Source organism: Harpia harpyja, chromosome 9 (genome assembly GCF_026419915.1).
Source record: "Harpia harpyja isolate bHarHar1 chromosome 9, bHarHar1 primary haplotype, whole genome shotgun sequence".
NCBI lineage: Eukaryota > Metazoa > Chordata > Aves > Accipitriformes > Accipitridae > Harpia > Harpia harpyja.
Genome location: NC_068948.1, coordinates 11,528,494 through 11,547,578, shown reverse-complemented (window position 1 = coordinate 11,547,578; position 19,085 = coordinate 11,528,494). Strand labels below are relative to the sequence as shown.

The 19,085-nt window shown below is 37.8% G+C and overlaps 1 protein-coding gene across 3 annotated transcripts in view; it reads left to right on the top strand.

The window, feature by feature from the left end:
• CHST8 (carbohydrate sulfotransferase 8) overlaps positions 1-13,630 on the top strand; it is a 191,042-nt gene extending 177,412 nt beyond the window's left edge. For 2 of the 3 annotated variants that reach the window (XM_052798254.1, XM_052798253.1), the window contains exons 3-4: positions 9,751-9,788; positions 12,217-13,630. In XM_052798254.1, coding sequence (XP_052654214.1) covers positions 9,751-9,788; positions 12,217-13,359 — 1,181 coding nt within the window. In that variant the 3' untranslated portion in view covers positions 13,360-13,630. The remainder of the gene's footprint in view (positions 1-9,750; positions 9,789-12,216) is intronic. The other variant, XM_052798255.1, reaches the window with a different exon arrangement.
• The last annotated feature ends 5,455 nt before the right edge of the window (positions 13,631-19,085 follow it).

The following is a 19,085-nucleotide window of genomic DNA, read 5'->3' as shown; positions in this document are numbered from 1 at the left end:
TCCAATAGAAAGACCACTGAAGTGGTGTAGGTCCTTTAGTGTCCTCCTTGCACAATTTCTTGAGATGTTTCTGGGGTTCTAGGTGAGCTATTCTGGCTAGCTAACTCCTCCACTACAGTCACAAGTTACATGAAGTGCTTGCTTGAGATTCATTGAAACTCCTCTGGTTACCTGAATAGTTCTTATAGCCTACTAAATATAAATGCAGTACTATCTTTTAAACCTTAGCTTTTACCTTTTAATAAACCCGAATAAAGTATAATGTCCTTGTCAAAGTCATACTATGAAGGCAATATGCAAATATTAAATAGGAGAATGGAGAATAACTGAAAGGTATTAAGTAGAAATTGCAAGTAACTGCTGACAGTGCCTGAAAGCTAATGATGCTAATTAACGATATTCCCAGGGATAGGTCCACAGAAGGAATGGGGAATGCAATAGCATAGGCTTGACTTTTCTGCTTTCTTCATAGAATTCTTATTGAATATAAATTAAGTCAGAAAGTGGCACTAATTAGGATGGCTAAATAGCAAAGAGAAGACAAAGTAAACAAGTAGTGGTACCTTCCTTATAATAAACTCATGAACAGCTTCTTGTATTCATTCAATTAAGCTTGCAATATAAAGGTACCATGCATTTCCCTTTCCTTTACTGGCTACCAGGGAAACAGACCAAGTATAATTTACACGATTATTTAGTCAAGGAGATGGATTCAGTACATTTTAGAACTTAACACTATGAAAAAACACAGTAGTATGTGTCTTTCTTTAAGGGTTCATATACCTGTTCAATTAGCATGTTGCAAGTCAAAGAAGTATCAGGGTTTTTGAATTCCAAGTAATACAATAAATCTTCTCTTCAAACAACTTACAATCTCAACAATAGAGGACAGATGAAAGAAAGCCTCGTTACAAAATCTGAATGTAAATTAATAACTTTCTGCACAAGACTAACGCCACAGTTTCAAACAATACTCAGCTAATAAAGTCACTGCAGATATGTAGGTGGTAGGGCTTACCAGGTAGTCACAGCAACACTTTAATTGGGTTTTGATTCAAAAGGCATTTATTCCTCTAAAATGCCACCGTTTCTTCTTCTCTCTTGCTTTGGCCCTGATGCATCAAAAAATTTGCAAGGCAAACCGTATCAAAACAATTATTTCTCACATGAAGTTGTGTTTAAAACAATGGCAAAATAATCAGAAGTTTCAGGAGATGGTATTTCTTACTAGTACACTTAAAAAAAATACGTACAGCAAAACAGACATGAGCCAAGTTGTCCAAGAGGTACAAAGCTCTTATGAGGGGGAAACAACAGCAGGAGGCTAGCATGGGTATTTCGTCTGAGAAATGTTGTGTAGACATAAACACTATACTCAGGTGGCACCCACATTTAGAAACACTGGGTGCCACCTCCATACTGTGATCTTCTACTCCAAGAATACCTTACTGGAACAAGCAGAGAAAGCTGTGCATGAAGGATGGCCCAAGTTAAAATGTCAAGAGGGACATTATGTCAAGAGTATTGGCTACAAGGGAGTTAATCAGAGAATCAAGAGGGAAGCAATGACAACATGGCAGCAGCTACAACTCAGCGAGTGCTGTGCTTCAAAATGACGACTTTGTGCAGTTTTGCTTGATTCAGACATACAGGATTAGCTACTGGTACCACAAATGAACTGGGAATATCAAGTTCTTTAACAGTACAAAAGTCTTCAAGTGACAAACATTGAAAGTCACTTAACGTGTGTACTGATCTCTACTTTGGTTTCCCATTTGTAATTTTTCTCTTGTTCAAACTGATGGATGAACCTAACGCTTTTAATTATTTCCAGGGTATGCCCTTCAGAATTGCATTGCTTTCCCCATATAGTACTTCTGTCCAGAGACTCCCTTACTTCATTAAGATGGAAAGTCATTTCAGTCACAAAAAGCCAGAGTAATCGTGTTTTAATCAACTGAAGTGCACAGAAGCTGCTACCATCATAAGTACCCCATGACACAAATGCAGCACAGTACTGCATTGCCTGCTGCCTATGGGATGGAGAAACTGAAGATTTGCCTGGTTTAGAAATATGAAGCTAACAGTTTCACTTAGATTCAATGCCTACCTCTCTGAAGCTGACTCTGATTGAAAAGCACAAGATCAATATAAAGTAATTCAGTTTGTGCACAATACTTGCACAGGAGAAGGGAAAATGAGGGTGAATGGCTATCTTTTTGGGGAAGTATTCTACTTCACCACAACAACTGCTTAAGAATAAGCCACAAACCAGAGTTCAAAGTTCCTCAAATAGATTGCATTTAAACTATTAAAAATTACATGCTTGGCAATGGTAGGATTGAAACAAAAAGCTAAGAACTTGGGAAGAATGAGTTACCTGATTTACAAAGGAACTCATATATGAAAGAAGGCTCATAAAGAGATATAAAACCCCTAACTCTCAGTAGGTTGTCAAACTTCTCATGCCTTTCCAAAACAGGGAAAAAAGCAGCTCTTTATGCAAAGAGTCATGCTTAACTACTTACAGCTCCAAAGGGCTACTTTGGAGAATGGGAAATAGCCACAGAAACATTGTATTCATCTTCCTCTGCACAATGGAAGTAACGATCAAACTTGTCTGTTAAGTTTTCAGATTCCTTAAATCAGCAAGATGGACTTAAGGATCAGGTTCTTTGCCACAAAGCGTAACGGGAGATCGATGTTGCGTACCTAAACCACAGAGGCACAAGAACATAAGAAGATTTAGCATTTGTACAGAAAACAAATAAACATTGTTTTATCTAACTGCACTCAAAAAAGAAATATATTTTTTTCTATAAATCTTACTTCAAATGCAGTATATTTTTATTAGATTAAAAATGCAGTCTTTTCAGATGTTGCTGTTAATGAACATCCCTCTGAAGACTATGAAGTACCACAGCTAGCTTTTCCCTATAAGAGATTTTGGTTTTTGGGGGGGTGGGGTTGTTTGGTTGGGTTTTTTTAGCAACAACATTGCTGGCAAGGACAATGATAAAGAGATAGAACAAGTTTCAAATTGAGGAAGGATCAGTTAAAATGAAATTAATCAAATGCAGACATTCTTGTTTCTGGAATTATTACAAACTTAGCTTTTGTTACACCCTCAAAAGTGCTGGATCACAGAGTCAGGGCAGAGACTGAGAATTCTTTATACAGGGAAAGAAAGGTAAAGGGAAGGAAATTAGTGGAAAGAATAGAAGCATGAATATTGAGAGCAGGAAAAGGGGGGGGGGGGGGGGGGGCAGGGCTGTAAATATTAGCCAAAAACAGAGATTGTAGAAAACACTGAAGAGGAGCCAATAACTGCATCTGGAGAAATACTAACATCGCACCATGGAAACAAAAAGAACTACTCTCAAGTTAACAGTCCTTGCTCTCCATCATGGCTATAAAAATCAGACTCCCCTGGAACACACACAACCTACCAGAGGCAAAAATATATCATTCTCACAGTGAGGTTCTTCAAGAAGTTGCAGCTTTATATTGCGTGCAGTCCATGTGCCCCACAACGAAGTTTACTGAAGGATCCTTCTCTCAGCAGCTCAGTCCTCAACTCTACTGGGCCAGCTTCACACAAGCTGGAAACATTTCTACAGCCCACAGTCCACTGACACATAGCATGTTAAAGATTCACACACCCAACGGCCTGGATAGCATGTAAGTGAGAATCCGACACATCCAGAGATGTGCAGCAGAATCTGGGCCCCCAAACCTTGGTCTTCAGTGGATAAACTACATCTCATTACTTGAGCAATCATCTGCAATGTGGTGAACTGAACATCATGATTAAAAGTCAGATACCTGCATTCTAATCTAGACATTACTAAAGACTCACTGTATGAGTCCGGATTTAAATTTTTCAGAGTAAGATTTGACCGGTAACATGGGGGTTTCAGACAATCAGTATGTGAGTTTGTAATTCAAAGTGTGACAACCTAAAAATCAGATCAGTTTGGCAAATGCAGCTATTAGCCTCTGCTTCTCACATGTGAAAAGCTGGAATAGTAACAAATAACTTACTACACTTTGTGGTGTAAAGGGAAAAAAAAAATCACTACATGGTACATACTGTAGCAACAGATATCAGAAAAAAATATTTACAGTAACATCTAATTTTTTTCCAGAAAAGCTGCATTACAAATGAGTTCCCCAATAATTCACTCTTGCAATTCATACATAAGTAAAATCATTCTTGTCATACATATAATTATTTTGCAACCAAATACAAAAAGGTGCTATAAAAGTAAAAGGTGCTATGGAGACTGTGTTTGACTGCTTTCATTTCAAGAGTGACAGACGTATTCTTTGGTCAAATTGCAAGAGGCTCAAGGTTTTCTTTCATGCAACCTGTCATTCATATAGAATACAGTAAAATTTGTTTGTGTTATCTTTACCATTGCAACAATTAGTGTGATACAGGCATGAAAATAGACACTCTGTCTCAGAAATACATGACTTCACAAGTCTCTGTAAGGCACAACGATGCCTGTCCTGTCACTAAGCATTTAGCTTTGACAAGAGCTCGGCAGTGTATCATTTAACCAAAGCATTCACTGTAAATGTTTACTCATCTGTGGGAAGTGACACTGCATACTTGCAGCTTCACTGGGGACTCAGAGAAGTTAGATTATATAGATTCACTGTATAGGTTTGCTTCTTTCTTGACGCACAATTTAAGATGTGCTACAGCTTTGCTAAGCCTTCTTTACTTTGCCTCAATTTCATCTGTATTAAAACAAGGTACTGCGTACGTAGCATAGATAGGGACTTTTGAGTGGGTTTTCCCTAATCACATAAACTATAAATGTTAAATATAAAAGGGATATATACATAGCATACAATTAAGACAGAATAAGCTTTATATGTGTGTATCTATTAATTAGGTCTCAATTTCAAAATAAAAGCATTTTCTAACAAGAGGTTTATATATTTAAAAAGTATTCCAAATATGTACACTACATATGTATTTTATATATATATATAAAAACCCAAATAATTTACAATGGTAGCAACTTTAAAAATAATTAAATTTCTTTAATGAGTAATCCAATTCAAATATGTAAACAATTTGACACCAAAGTAAGTTAGAATCAGAAATGAGCAGTTCTTTTATACTGTACAAGCTGAGTTCATTTTAAATCACAAGAACACCTGGAAAAAGATGATCTGACCAGTATTTTGGGGAAAATCCTTTTCAAACTAAAAATTTTTCAGCTAATCAGAATTCTGAGTACTAGTCTACTATTCATTCTGCAATTTAAGTACATGTTGTTGTCTTTGAGTAAAGTCCTAAGACTGGAGTGCATGCAGACAGGACACTTGACACAGATGTTCACGCAATGATAGTAAAAGCCCTTCCAGAGTATATTTCACAAATCAGTTAGGATGAAGCAAACAAGTATACACTGCTCACAGAAGCCCATTAAGGGATGGAGTCACAGATGCAGACTTGAAGTTATCATTTTTATTAAAAAATATTTCAGCTGTAGTGTAGTCTCAGAACAGAGGAAAACACCAGAGGCAAACCAAAATTAGGTCTTCAAGCAGAGATAGAGAAGGCGGCAGAGAGGCAAAGCTATATAACATTACACAGGGAATATAAAGGCCATTTTATTGTGTTGCTAGTAGCATTTTAAAAAAAAAAAGAAAAGCTCACAATGGCTTTGACTATATGGTAGGACTGGATGAAGCATAAGGCTTGTATTTCATGAAAGACAACAAAAGCAGACATAAAACATAGGCCAAGTTCGGGTCTGGAAAATCATGGTTGCACAAGGGGAAGAGAAAAGAACACCACCATGAAAACCGACATAAATGATATACAATTGATACAATGATTCTGTCTCTCAGCTATTCTCTCTCTGAGCACTAGTGAGATGTTGGTCATTGTTGTATCTGGCACCAAACATTTAACGAATACTAACTTCACATGGGTGCAGCAGACACCAGTAGTTTATTTATGGCAAAAAAAAAATTACCATTTTGGCAATAACATCTGAGAGCTGGTAAGTAACATGAATAGTAAAGAGGTAGCATAACATTAAATGTAGATTTTGATTAGTATAGTAGATCTGTGCAATATAACTTCTGAGTTCACTGCACTTAAGAGGTTTTTTTCCCATGTAGCTTTAAATCTGAAGTGACAGACTGTATCATGAGAAAGACAGCTAGAAGAAGCCAACTTTAGAAGTCAAATTCAGAAAACATTGAAGAGATTGGCAAGTGCTTCACCAAACATTTACATTAAACATGAATTGTTGTTCTGATTACATCTTAAAGCCAGTAAATGAAGAATCACTTTTTTAAATACTCATCTCCTACTAGCATTTATTTTTAATTTTTTAAAGCACAGCATATCAGTGCAAAGTATTAATCTCAAATAAGTTACCTTTATGAAACATTACTACAAAAACATAGTTATTCATAATTAATGACAAAAAAGGTAGTTCTCATACCTGCTCTTTGCACTTCTGTGGTTTTTTTTTTAATAATTATTATTCATGGCAGATACATACCAACTTTAACAGGTAATTACACAACGTGCACGGGTTTGCTACAAGCTATCACTGCTGCCACTGAAGTCAGGACAAATGACCACAACTAAACAAACACAGGGAAAAAAAAAACCTAACCCTTTTACATCACAATCTGGTCACAGCAAATGGTCTGATATTTGCATCTGAGTCTGTCCAAAATACTTGCTCAGTTTTCTGATAGGTAACCTAGTCTTTTCTCGCCTATTCATGTTTTTGTTGTGGTTTAACCCCAGCAAGCAATTAAGCACCAGAGCGCCTCTCGCTCACTCCCCCCACTGATAGGATGGGAGAGAGAATCAGAAGAGTAAGAGTGAGTTAACTCATGGGTTGAGATAAAGACAGTTTAATAGGTAAAGCAAAAGCCGCAGACGCAAGCAGAGCAAAACAAGGAATTCATCCCCCACTTCCCATGGGCAGGCAGTGTTCAGCCATCTCCAGGAAAGCAGGGCTCCATCATGCCTAACGGTGACTTGGGAAGACAAACGCCATCACTCCCAGCATCCCCCCCTTCCTTCTTCTTCCCCCAGCTTTCTATACTGAGCGTGATGTCATACGGTCTGGGATATCCCCTGGGTCAGTTGGGGTCAGCTGTCCCGGCTGTGTCCCCTCCCAACTCCTTGTGCCCCCCCAGCCTCCTCGCTGGTGGGGTGGGCTGAGAAGTAGCAAAGGCCTTGGCTCTGGGTAAGCACTGCTCAGCAGTAACGAAAACATCCCTGGATTACCAATGCTGTTTCCAGCACAACTCCAAGTCATAGCCCCATACTAGCTACTATGAACAAAATTAACTACCCCAGCCAAAACCAGCACAGTTTTCAATTGTGAAAAGCTCAAAATTCTTTCAGAAAGGGACAGGATTTGCAGACATTGTATGATCTTATCTTTTGGGGAGGGTTGACACAACCATTGTCCTATCTTACACTGGTAGGCATAACTAGTTTACAGTAGGAAAAATATTTAAATATGCAAATTCTTGCATATGCATGTTGACAGTATTGACAGCCAAAGTAAATCTCCACGATCTGTTACAGAGGACGAGGCGTACCTTCACGCTACTCAATCCAGTTTAAAGAAAGACCAAAAATTAAATACTTGAGAGCAATAAATTAGTACTGAACAGAATGGTGACTATTGTCTGTAATAATAATGTTACGAGAATTAAGTGGATTATATTACATATACACAAGAAACAAAGATATCCATAGAAAATGAGAATTGACCAACCCACAACACCAGACTAAATTTAACTGTGTTAGCTTTTCAAAACTGTACCTGACACATATGATATCTGCCTGTAAGAGAAGAGATAGCATGACAATATTCTGAATTTATAAGGAAAATAATATTTAATTTCAAGCTCTGCTACAAGCAAGCCTAAAGTAAGAGTTAAGCAACTACTCCAACTAGCTGTATTAATGATGCCTTAAGAGTGGAGCCAAGCAGCCAACACAGATCTTGTTCAAGTGGCTTAAAAGTTATGCATTTACAGTTAGCAAAAAAAGAAGAGGTTACAACTGCTGACAAATAGAACATTTTCATGGTTTAAACAGATCACCCATTCTCTAGTATCAATTCTTTCAGAGTGCTGGTGCTCAGTTTTTACTATTCTTTTTGGACAGCAGTTTCCATACCTTCATTGCCCTGTAACATATTACACAGCAGTAGAATAAGTGTCATTCTTTAACCGATCACATCAAGAACTGGACAACAACTCAATAACATCTCCTAAAGTCTGGTGCAACACAATCAGTTTTAAGACTCCAGAAACCACACAAGGATGCTATAGATCAGCTCTGTTTCTCTTTAGAATGCACCTTCTGACTTTATTTTGCAGTTAAACATTTTCAATAAGCAGCTAGGAAAAGGCTTAAGATTCCTTCTATATGATATCTGGAACTTATTTCTGACAAAGTAAAAATATATGCCCTTTGCTTTTAATAGGCACAGAACCACAATATCCCCATCCACCTTAACTTAAGTTTATTGCTAACAAATTGCTGCAGTGGAATTAAAGCTCAAACATGAACCAAAAGAGTAATGAGCACTGCTAGATGAGCTCTAACAGCATAGAAATAACCACAGCAATTTTACTCACTCTACTATAAACACCAGTTTGTAGATCCAATTTAAAAAAAAACAAAACATGATTGATCATTTAAGTTGGACTTGCTGCTTTAACTGCAATAATGTACAATGTGAACTATGCATGCATGGTGTTTCTGAGAGCTTTCATGGTACCATGAAAATTAATCTGATGGGACTGAGCTATCCCAGTGATGTTTTCACTTATAATGCTTTGCAATATCTTTACCTGTAATTGTCCTTGTCAAAGACGCTGTGGATTCATAATGCACATTAAGTCTTAATGAAGTCTTCAAGCAGCTGAAGTTCTCAAGCAACAGTGACAGTGATGACAGCAGTTTTATAAGCTGAAAAACCCCAAACTAATTTCATAATTAAGTGTTTTCCATTATACATTCCTCTATTATTAACTTTTACTTAGCAAAGGTTAGGAACAGTAAAGAGATCCTACACATCTGCTAAAGCTGCCTTCTAGGATTTTCACGTTGATTGTTATACTTTCAGATAGACATCACTGTAGAAGCCAGAAGATTTAGCAAAACACAATTCTGTATTGTTTTCTCTCTCCAAACCTCTACAAACATTACCTCACTTATACATAAACTCCACTGTGTGTTGCTGTGGTTTTACAAAGGATAGTACCTCAATGCAAGCTATTGCTATGATTAAGCACCATACTATCCAAAGTTGGGAGGGGAGGGGAGGAGAAACAACGCGGCTTTAGGTAAATACACAAAGAACAGCTTTTTAAAGCTCTAACCTGGGATCACAAATTCCAGCTGCTTCTCATTCTGCTACTGGCCTTTTAGCTGAGGTTAAGCAATCACTTTTCTCCATCTCAGTTTCCCCATCTGTAAAAGGGAAGTAGAGACATTCACTCCATTTCACAATTGTTATGAAGTCTATAAATAAAGAGGCCTTCCAAGGAGTGTTGTTACTATGAAATATACATTAATTATGATTCTTCATTGGTCTATTTATCATTGCATTAACAGAACTTGTTCCTGTTTTCCTTTTAGTTACCAAGAGGACACAGTTATCAGTCCAGCAAAAATGATACTAATGTTTTTATCTTTACTAAATAATGACTTTAATTTCTTTCTTTGTTTAGGGATAAAATATAACATGGGATTCCAGCAATCAAAAAAAGTAAGTTTTCGGAAGTACATAAGGAAAATTGTACCCATATTCCGAGTATGGAGTACAGATAGAGATGGCTCAGATAAGGCCACTAGACTGGAGATGAAGCATTGAAAAGGAAAGATGCATCAAAGCTTTGCCATGAAGTGCAAATTTTCCTTTTGAAATATGAATTTGATAAGCTATGCAACTTTAGTTTTGTAAGTTTTTCCCTAGACTGGATATTGCTAAAAGATACGGTAAACTTTGTACATATTAATATTCTGTATGAAATCGTACTGATCGAATGAATGTCTTGAGAGGTACTTAAAAATAGGCTAAAGAAAAATACTGGTGAAATTCCTCCATCTAGTGGCTGTTAGCACAGTCACGGCAGCAGCGAATGGCTGCAGTGGGCTGTCACTGACTTCATAGTTAAAGGACAAGTGCAAAATATGCAAAGGAACAACTGTGCAGCTGCCAGCTGTTACACAAATGCTGTTGCCTGGTGAAATCAGTGTGATGTGATTGACATCACTGCATCTCTACAGCTCCACCTTGACCTTCTGGATGAAGTTACACTGACAGAAGACATTAAAATCATGGCATTTAATTTCCCCGAAAACTGTAGGTTCATCATCATCGTCATCATTAAAGGTGCGAGTATCTAGGAAGTCTGAATTTGATAACCTTGAAATATCAGCCATATCATGACTAAATAAGATGGAATTTCAGCCACTCTGTAAAGCATAATATTTACAAACACATCTGCTATTTTACAGAGAAAAACTTTAATACACCTTTGACTACCAGAAACAACCTCTGCAGAGTACAACAATCACTCCCAACAGCTGAATACATAGTGTCTTGTATGACAAATTATCAGCTGGTTTCCCAGTCTGCACATCACATACCACCTCCACTACCAGAATAGCCAGTAAAACATTTCAGAAGCCTAAGTTCTGCGACAACTTGCATAGTACTCTAAAAACTGGGTTTAATACTGATCTGAGTTTTGTATAATAGTTATCAGTTAAAACAAGTCCCCTACAAAATAATATGATCTGATTTTTTTTTCCTTTTGTCATCAGTGCTTTTTGTAATGAATACCGAGTCTCTTTTTTAATCTCTCACCCTTAAAGAAGGATGCAGCAAGATATAACCTCCATGGCAGCCCAAGTTTAAGTTACCTATAGTATCGCTTTTTTCAGCCAACAGAGACTTGTAAAATCACTATTACAATTAAGGTTAAGATGCCACCTTGAAAGAACATGACCCTACTAATCCTCATACTGTACATCTTAAAATTCACCCAGTATCTTATTTTTGAAGCCAGTTTTAAATATTATTAGGGAGCAAATAAAGACTGAAAATCAGAAATTTACAATTTGTAAAATCTCTAAATAAACATTAAGTATTTTGGGTAAGCAATAAACATTCCGCAATTACATCTGCTTCCTCTGTTGAAATACTCCCTAGTGGTTCTTATGCCACTCAGCTCCCAGGTGAGTTCTCAAAACAGAGATGACATGTAGTTAAACACTGTCCAGAACCTAATCTTAGTCTTAGAGGCATAGACATGTAGACAGGGATTTAACTCAGCTGCTTTCAGAAGCAGGAAGTAATGGAGCACATCTGGGCTGTATGCCAGAATAAGTATTAACCAGCAAGATCCACCTAATGAAAGAAAGCAGGTCCCAGAAACCCCTTATCCATAGACCTGCTTTACTTACTCTGTTTTCACTTGCCTAATCCCAGCCACAGCTCCGTTCACACCCCTTACTGCTTCTCATCAAGTCTCAATTGCTTCAGTCCCAGGTTCACCTCACTCAAGCCTCCCTTTGGGGTCCCTATTCATGCTGCTCTCACCAAACCCACTTCCCTGCAAAGCCTCCATGTTCTCACCGCAGCCCTTTTGGCTTCCTTCTTCCCACTCTTGCTCCCTCTACGTCTTCACTCCACTTTACAAACACTATAAACCTCCTGTTAGGCTTCACTCTGTGCACAACTGCCCTCGCCACAAAGATAAGCTACTAAAAGGGCAGGGTGGGAAACAGAGTTGTGTGACAACAGGCAGTCTGGAATAATTAAGTCAGTCCTCAAAATACTTGGATGTCTTTGAAATTTCCACAAAAGGTAACTTACCTAAGACAAAAGTATCTATCAGTCTGCGTGCAGGCACCACCTAGAACACAGTTAAATCCAAACCTGAACCGGAATTTACCAGTTCAGACTCATCTCAACCTTTGAGTTTCATGTAAGCACAGAACAAGATGACAAGAGAAAAGTCTGTACCACAATGTAGGCACAGCACTGAGGACTTGTGGCAAAGCATTTTGTTGTACAATTCTGCTGAACTCAGAGTGTATGAAAGATCCACATTAAAGTCGTACGAGTTGTTAATAGTGACAAACACTCTCTCACTTACTAACATCTTTAATCTATTTTTCCCCATTAGGACTGTGTTTCCAGCGATAACCAGGATAGAATAAGAAAAAACACTGCAGATGGAGTAACAATGGTAAAGCAGAACGATTCATTACACCTATCTGAAAATGGGCCCACAAAGCTTCAAAGCACAGACAGAGGGCAAAGCAGCATAATGTTTGCTATGAAAGATCAACAGAAAGGTGAAGAAATTAATTCCATCAGGCTGCATAAACGGAGGAGGAGATTTATAATTAAAAAGAGCCCAATTTTGATTTCCATGAACAGCTCCATTCTCAACCTGCCCACGCTTAAATCTGAGGATAGAAACAACAAGTGGAAAAGTCTCTATCAGATCCAAAGAGAAAGAAAGCAGATTATGAGGGAAACTTGTTCTAAATACAAGAGTAATAACAGAAGAATAATCACTCCTTATCATGTTTCTAGAATATTTGTAGAAGATAAATATAGAGTTTTATACTGTGAAGTACCAAAAGCTGGCTGCTCTAACTGGAAACGGGTACTCATGGTTCTTAATGGGCTGGCTTCTTCCACAAAAGACATACAGCACAACACAGTGCACTATGGAAACTATTTAAAAAGACTGGATGGGTTTGACCACAAAGGAATTTATCATAGGCTCAACACTTACACAAAGATGCTTTTTATTCGTGAACCTTTTGAAAAGCTGGTATCTGCATTTCGGGACAAGTTTGAACATCCAAACAATTACTACCACCCGGTTTTTGGAAAAGCCATCATTTCCAGATACCGTGTCAATGCCACCAAAGAAGCATTAAGGACAGGCTCTGGAGTCAAATTTAAAGAGTTCATTCAGTATCTCCTGGACGTACATAGACCAGTGGGTATGGATATCCACTGGGATCATGTCAATAGGCTTTGCAGCCCATGTTTAATAGACTACGACTTTGTTGGGAAATTTGAAAGTATGGAAGAAGATGCAAATTTTTTCTTGCACTTAATTGGTGCTCCACAAAATTTAACCTTCCCCAAGTTTAAAGATAGGCACTCCAATGAAGAACGAACTACTACTAAAATTACACAACAGTATTTTGCACAGCTTTCTCCTTCTCAAAGACAACGAAGCTATGACTTCTACTATATGGATTACTTGATGTTTAACTACTCAAAACCTTTTGAAGATTTATATTGATTTGAGAGCTGGGACATTTCCACAGTCATATCAGTTGAAATGCATAACAAATCCAGGTGGCTTCTGTTTATATAGACTTGTCTGTTAGTAAACAATTGGTTGAAAAACAGGAAAAAAACCCAAAACAGAACATAAATGGCTAGTGATGTTTACAACTTCACCTTAATTGCCTCCTTTTTCAAATCATGTTTTTTCTATAATTTCTCCATATGGAATGTATGTATATATATGTATAATATGTCAGGGCTCCCAAATAAAGCACATAATTTTCCATGCTAGTGTGGCCTGTGTTTGCACTGGGAGGATGGTTTCAAACTGGGGAAACACAGCTGACAATTCTACAGTGGGGCCAGTATTTCAAGCTCTTTACTACTTAGAAAATAAGTCTGAAAGTGACAGAGTAGCAGGAAAAAAAATACACTGAGTAATATTTACAGTTCATGGAAATCTGCAACACGCGAAGCCATACACTAAACAGGCACCATGTATTTGAAGTTGGTCATAGATTCCTACTTCCTGATACTCATAAGTTAGTTAGGAAGAAAAAGTCTATCACACTTATGCTGTTCAAAAATACAGATGAAAACAACTAATACTTAATGACCATGTGAGTGCAGTATTAAACCAGATGTTGCAATTCAGAGTGAGGATGTGTTCTCCCCCTTCAATATTTCCCTTATGGCACATTCATCCGCAAAAAGATAAAATGCAGGCGAACATTTGCATCTTTATAAATGTTATTAAGATTCTTTTAATCCTTCGCATTAACATAAATCTGTTTTAATCTTCATAGTCACCAGGAATATCAAATCTTTCCTTCATAATAACAAGCAAGAATAAATGCAACTTCCTGCCCAACAGGGTAGTTCTTTTCATTGCTGCAAACAATTTGCACTTGTTTATTTCAGTAACAATTAGATCTGACTTAACACACAAAAAATATTCCAGGTGGTTTAGTTCAGTTGTGCATTTTCTATATTTAAGAGAAGGCTTTCTTTCACCTCTAGCAGAAATCTCTTGTGAGAATCAAATACTCGACCTTCCACTGGTTTTGTAAATCTTCACACTAATTCTGTATACAGTATCCTTGTTTACATGTCATTTGACCACTTGAAATTATGACATTTAAATTGGCTATATTGGAACAAGTCTCAAACTCTACCACAATGCCAAACTTGAACTCCCCTGTAATTTCTAGAGTTTGTATTTCACTGTCGTGATTTAACCCCAGCCAGCAGCTAAGCACCACACAGCCGCTCACTCACTCTGCCCCCCTGCCTCCTAGTGGGATGGGGGAGAAAAATCGGGAAAAGAAGTAAAACTCATGGGTTGAGATAAGAACGGTTTAATAGAACAGAAAAGAAGAAACTAATAACAATAACACTAATAAAATGACAACAGTAATAATAAAAGGATTGGAATATACTAATGATGCACAGTGCAATTGCTCACCACCTGCCGATTGACACTGTTAGTCCCTGAGCAGCAATCTTCCACCCCCACTCCCCCCAGTTTATATACTGGGCATGATGTCACACGGTATGGAATACCCCTTTGGCCACTTAGGGTCACTTGCCCTGGCTGTGTCCCATCCCAACGTCTTGTGCCCCTCCAGCTTTCTCGCTGGCTGAGCATGAGAAGCTGAAAAATCCTTGACTTTAGACTAAACACTACTTAGCAACAACTGAAAACATCAGTGTTATCAACATTCTTCTCATACCTAACTCAAAAACATAGCACTGTACCAGCTACTAGGAAGATAATTAACTCTATCCCAGCTGAAACCAGGACATTCACAACCAAGAATTCTACCACAACTGGCACTGTACAATGGTACAAGCACCTAAGAAGAAACACTTGTTTCAAGCAGTTTCACATTTACAGGTTCAGATCCTCACACAGATAGTTTCATGCATCACAGTTTCCCCAGGAACATCCAATATCTTTTGGGTTTTTTTTTTAATTTTCATAGGGAAAAAATTGTTTTAAAATAACTTGTATTGAAAGCTTTACTGACAAATACTTTACACTTTATGTCTGACATCAGAGCCGTCATGTGTGTCCTGTCCCGTCCCCCCGTCATCGTCCCATCCCCCCCCCCCCCGAAAAATCGTTTGCATTAGAAAGGTAATGTGGAACTTACATTGTTCCATGAAACTAGTTACCGTTCCCAGTCTGCTCAAGCTCATCATCACTGCCTTGCTGCTGCAGCTAACCACTGACCTCACCTTTCCACCCGCTCAGATAGTTGTTGATCTGTTCACATGACTAGGGAGCAGCCTTTTTATTCAAAGTAATTTTTCTGCTAGGCCAGCTCAGATCAGCAGTAACAAGCTGGGGATTATTCATCTGGGCTGCTCTGCCAACAGGTAAGCATGGCAGATAACCTCACTCAACAGGACACACTCAGGAGTATCCAGGGGAAAACAAGGCACATTAATCACTTCCTAGTGCAGATAGAGGAGAACATCGATTCTGATAGTGGAGAGATTTATTGGGGGTGGGGTGGTGAGGAGGCATAGTCAATGCCACCACTAGGAATTTGAGTTATGCCATCCTTAGCATTTAATGGCATTAAGTGCTCTAAGAAGTGACGGGACTTTAATTGATGCAATTGATTTGCCTATAGTTACAGAAATCACAAACAGTCACCAACACAAGGAAAGGATATAATAGATATCAGAGCCCTCATAGGTTCTTCTTCAGGGTCTGATCTTGCAAGCAGGTCAGTGTACCAAAGCACAGTGTGTTATCACTGCTCCTGCAGACTAGTGCTGAACTCACTCAGGTCAGCAGGTGAACTTCCACTGAGACAAGAATCTCAATTCACCTTACTGCAGCACCATTACAGCAGAAGAGAACATGCAGACTCATAGGTTACCTCTGTGATGCAACCAGAGTAAAGGTAGATATCATTTGCATTCAGACGTCTACTAGTTTGAGAGCGCTCTAAGGGAAAAGAGTAAAGAACTTAATCCTACAGCTAGATTCACATTGAAGACCTGACTTTCTCCTTCCTCCTCCTCCCTCACCCCAGTTCCTTTTCAGCTTAATCTACACATACACATAAATTGATAGAGCCACAAGGTCTCGTTTTCATCTGAAAGACTTTGTTGGTACAGTTACACATCAGTAAAGTGTTCACAGTATGCACGGAAAAAAATACCAGCAAAACCGCACTTCTGATTGTATCGAACTGGTGCTTTTCTTACTACTACCCCCCCCAAAGCTATTTTAATTAAAAACCTTTACTACTCCAATAAAAGCTAAAGACAGGGGAATAAAATTTTTAATGACAAATGAAGATGAAGATTTTGGCAGGGTTTTATTTTGTCTGGGGTAACAAGCATTCTTTAAACAAAGACTGCTAAACAAATGATTTGCATGTTTATGACAAGCTGTACGTAGCATAGTAGCATCTGTTTTACAGTATCTCAGGGAAGACAGAAGTATCCTCCTAAATACTTGAGCATCCTTAATACTGGCTAGTTGCATTAGTTTGACTTTGTTACTGCTAGTAGAAAGGCGGCAAGAAATGGTTTAAAAAAAAATCAGATCTGTAAAGAAATATTTTAAAGCCAGAAGAGATGCATTATCTTGAACAAAAAAAACAAACTACAGCAACAGACAAGTAAACTAATATTTTCATATCAATTAAAGTGTTTAAATAAAAAGCAACAACTTTAACTCGATGGTGTTAAGTATTCAGACTGCTCATTTCCCTTTGGATTATCTTGTCTTTTTTTTCCCAGATATAAAAATCTTGACATTTTCATTTTTGATAATGCAATTGGACATGTTTCAAAGTTGTTCATTCTGAATTTTTTTCCATATTTTATCCTTCTTTTCATATGGAAATTTATAGAATCATAGAATCATTTAGGTTGGAAAAGACCTTTAAAATCAAGTCCAACCGTCAACCCAACACCACCATGTCCTGAAATATTCAATTTCATATGAAAAGGGGAAATTCAAGACTTTATACAAAGCCCTCCTATATTCAAACAGCCTAGCTCAGAGGTCAGCTGAGGTAAAGATCTTGCATTGCTATAATTAGCCAAAATGAATCATTTTGTTAATCCAATTGTTTCTTTTAACTCTTCTTGACGTATCTTAGGTAAGAGGTGAATTTTATTACTACTGGACTGTTTACAGAACTGTACTCCTAGTTCTCACCTTAAAATTTTCCAGTATTTTTATTCTCAATCCTTTTCTGCCCTACTTCTCTACTCACAACTCCTACCATCTTAGAACTTCATCCACCCTAGAGTTAATAACTACAAATAGCTCAGGTGCTGACAGCAGTCAAACTCCCTCCCCACAGAGGTTAAACAGACCTGCCTCCCAGCTTCATAAATCCATTCTTCGATTGCTTCCAGTACTGGAGATACTTTACTTGATTCTATCTGGGGCAGCTCTCCATTACTCCTGACATATTGACAACTTCTAAAATCCCCATTCTAGGATTTCAGTGACCAGCATATTAGGAGTAAAATGTTCACAGTAACAATTCAGGGGTAAGGACCCAGCTAAAGCAGTCACAGAAGTTGAGGTATAAAGGCACTGAAACACCAACAGATCTTAGGCCTTATGCCTTAAAGCAGTCTAAAGCCTATAGTAGAAAAAGAAATTAACTCAAATACCAAAATAAGTTGTGTAAACTAAGTAGGTGTTCCCTGAATAAATCAGTAAGACAACATTAAGAGGCAACGCTATCATCTAAATAAAGCCCAATTTGTTAGCCAGCTTTTGCTGTCCTGGTACTCCAAGCTGCCAACTGCAGTTCTGTCACTCCATAGGTACTTCAGCACGAGAACTACACTAACCAGTCACTGTGCCCAGAACACAGCCAAGTGAAGTGTACTGAACAGTCCAATATGCAGTTTATTATCTGGCTTTGCAAAGTCTGAAATTGAAAACAGCAATCATTTTTTAATTAAGGGATAATTTAAGAACTTGACATTGGGATGCTCGGTACATAAAGTTGATGAGGATCTGAACAAAGTAATCTCCTTTGAGACATTTGTGTACTGTTCCCCCCAACCTCCACCTCATTTGAGCAACTTACTGAGAAAGTCCACTTTTTGGATGATCAAAGACTATCTTTTTTTGAGATAGGAATCCACAGAGTAAGAGAACCACATACATGGACTGCATGTACTACACAGGATGTAAATTTAATCCTTAGTTTCTTTGCACTGCTTCTCCCATTTGGGTAACACCATTGCTGACAATAGAAGCAAGAGCACACCTATCACAAGTCTATGTATAATTATCTACTTATATGCACGCATAGAGAGTACATAGAAAAAAAATCCATGCAAATAGCACTATGCGTACTAAGGTATCTATTAACAGAAAGATTTTAATATAAGAACTCACAAACAGATGGGTGGGAGATATAACCCCCCAGATATGAACTGTAAAATGAATACAAGAAATATCAAACATATGCATTGTTTTTTAAATAGTTGTTCTTGGTTTCTTTGTACAATAATACAAATTAATGTCAGGCCAACTCAAACGGTACCACATTATCTGGAATTGCCAGATAAAAACTGAAAAGGGGTTTCTTTTTTTGTTGTTGTTTTGCTTAATTATTATTGCTTTATTATTGACAGAAGTTGCTTTAAATCACAGACATTCTTTTTCTACTCCAACAAGAAATCACACCGGTAGCTGGGCATAGTCCAACCAACCATTTGGAAGAGAAACATAACTACAAA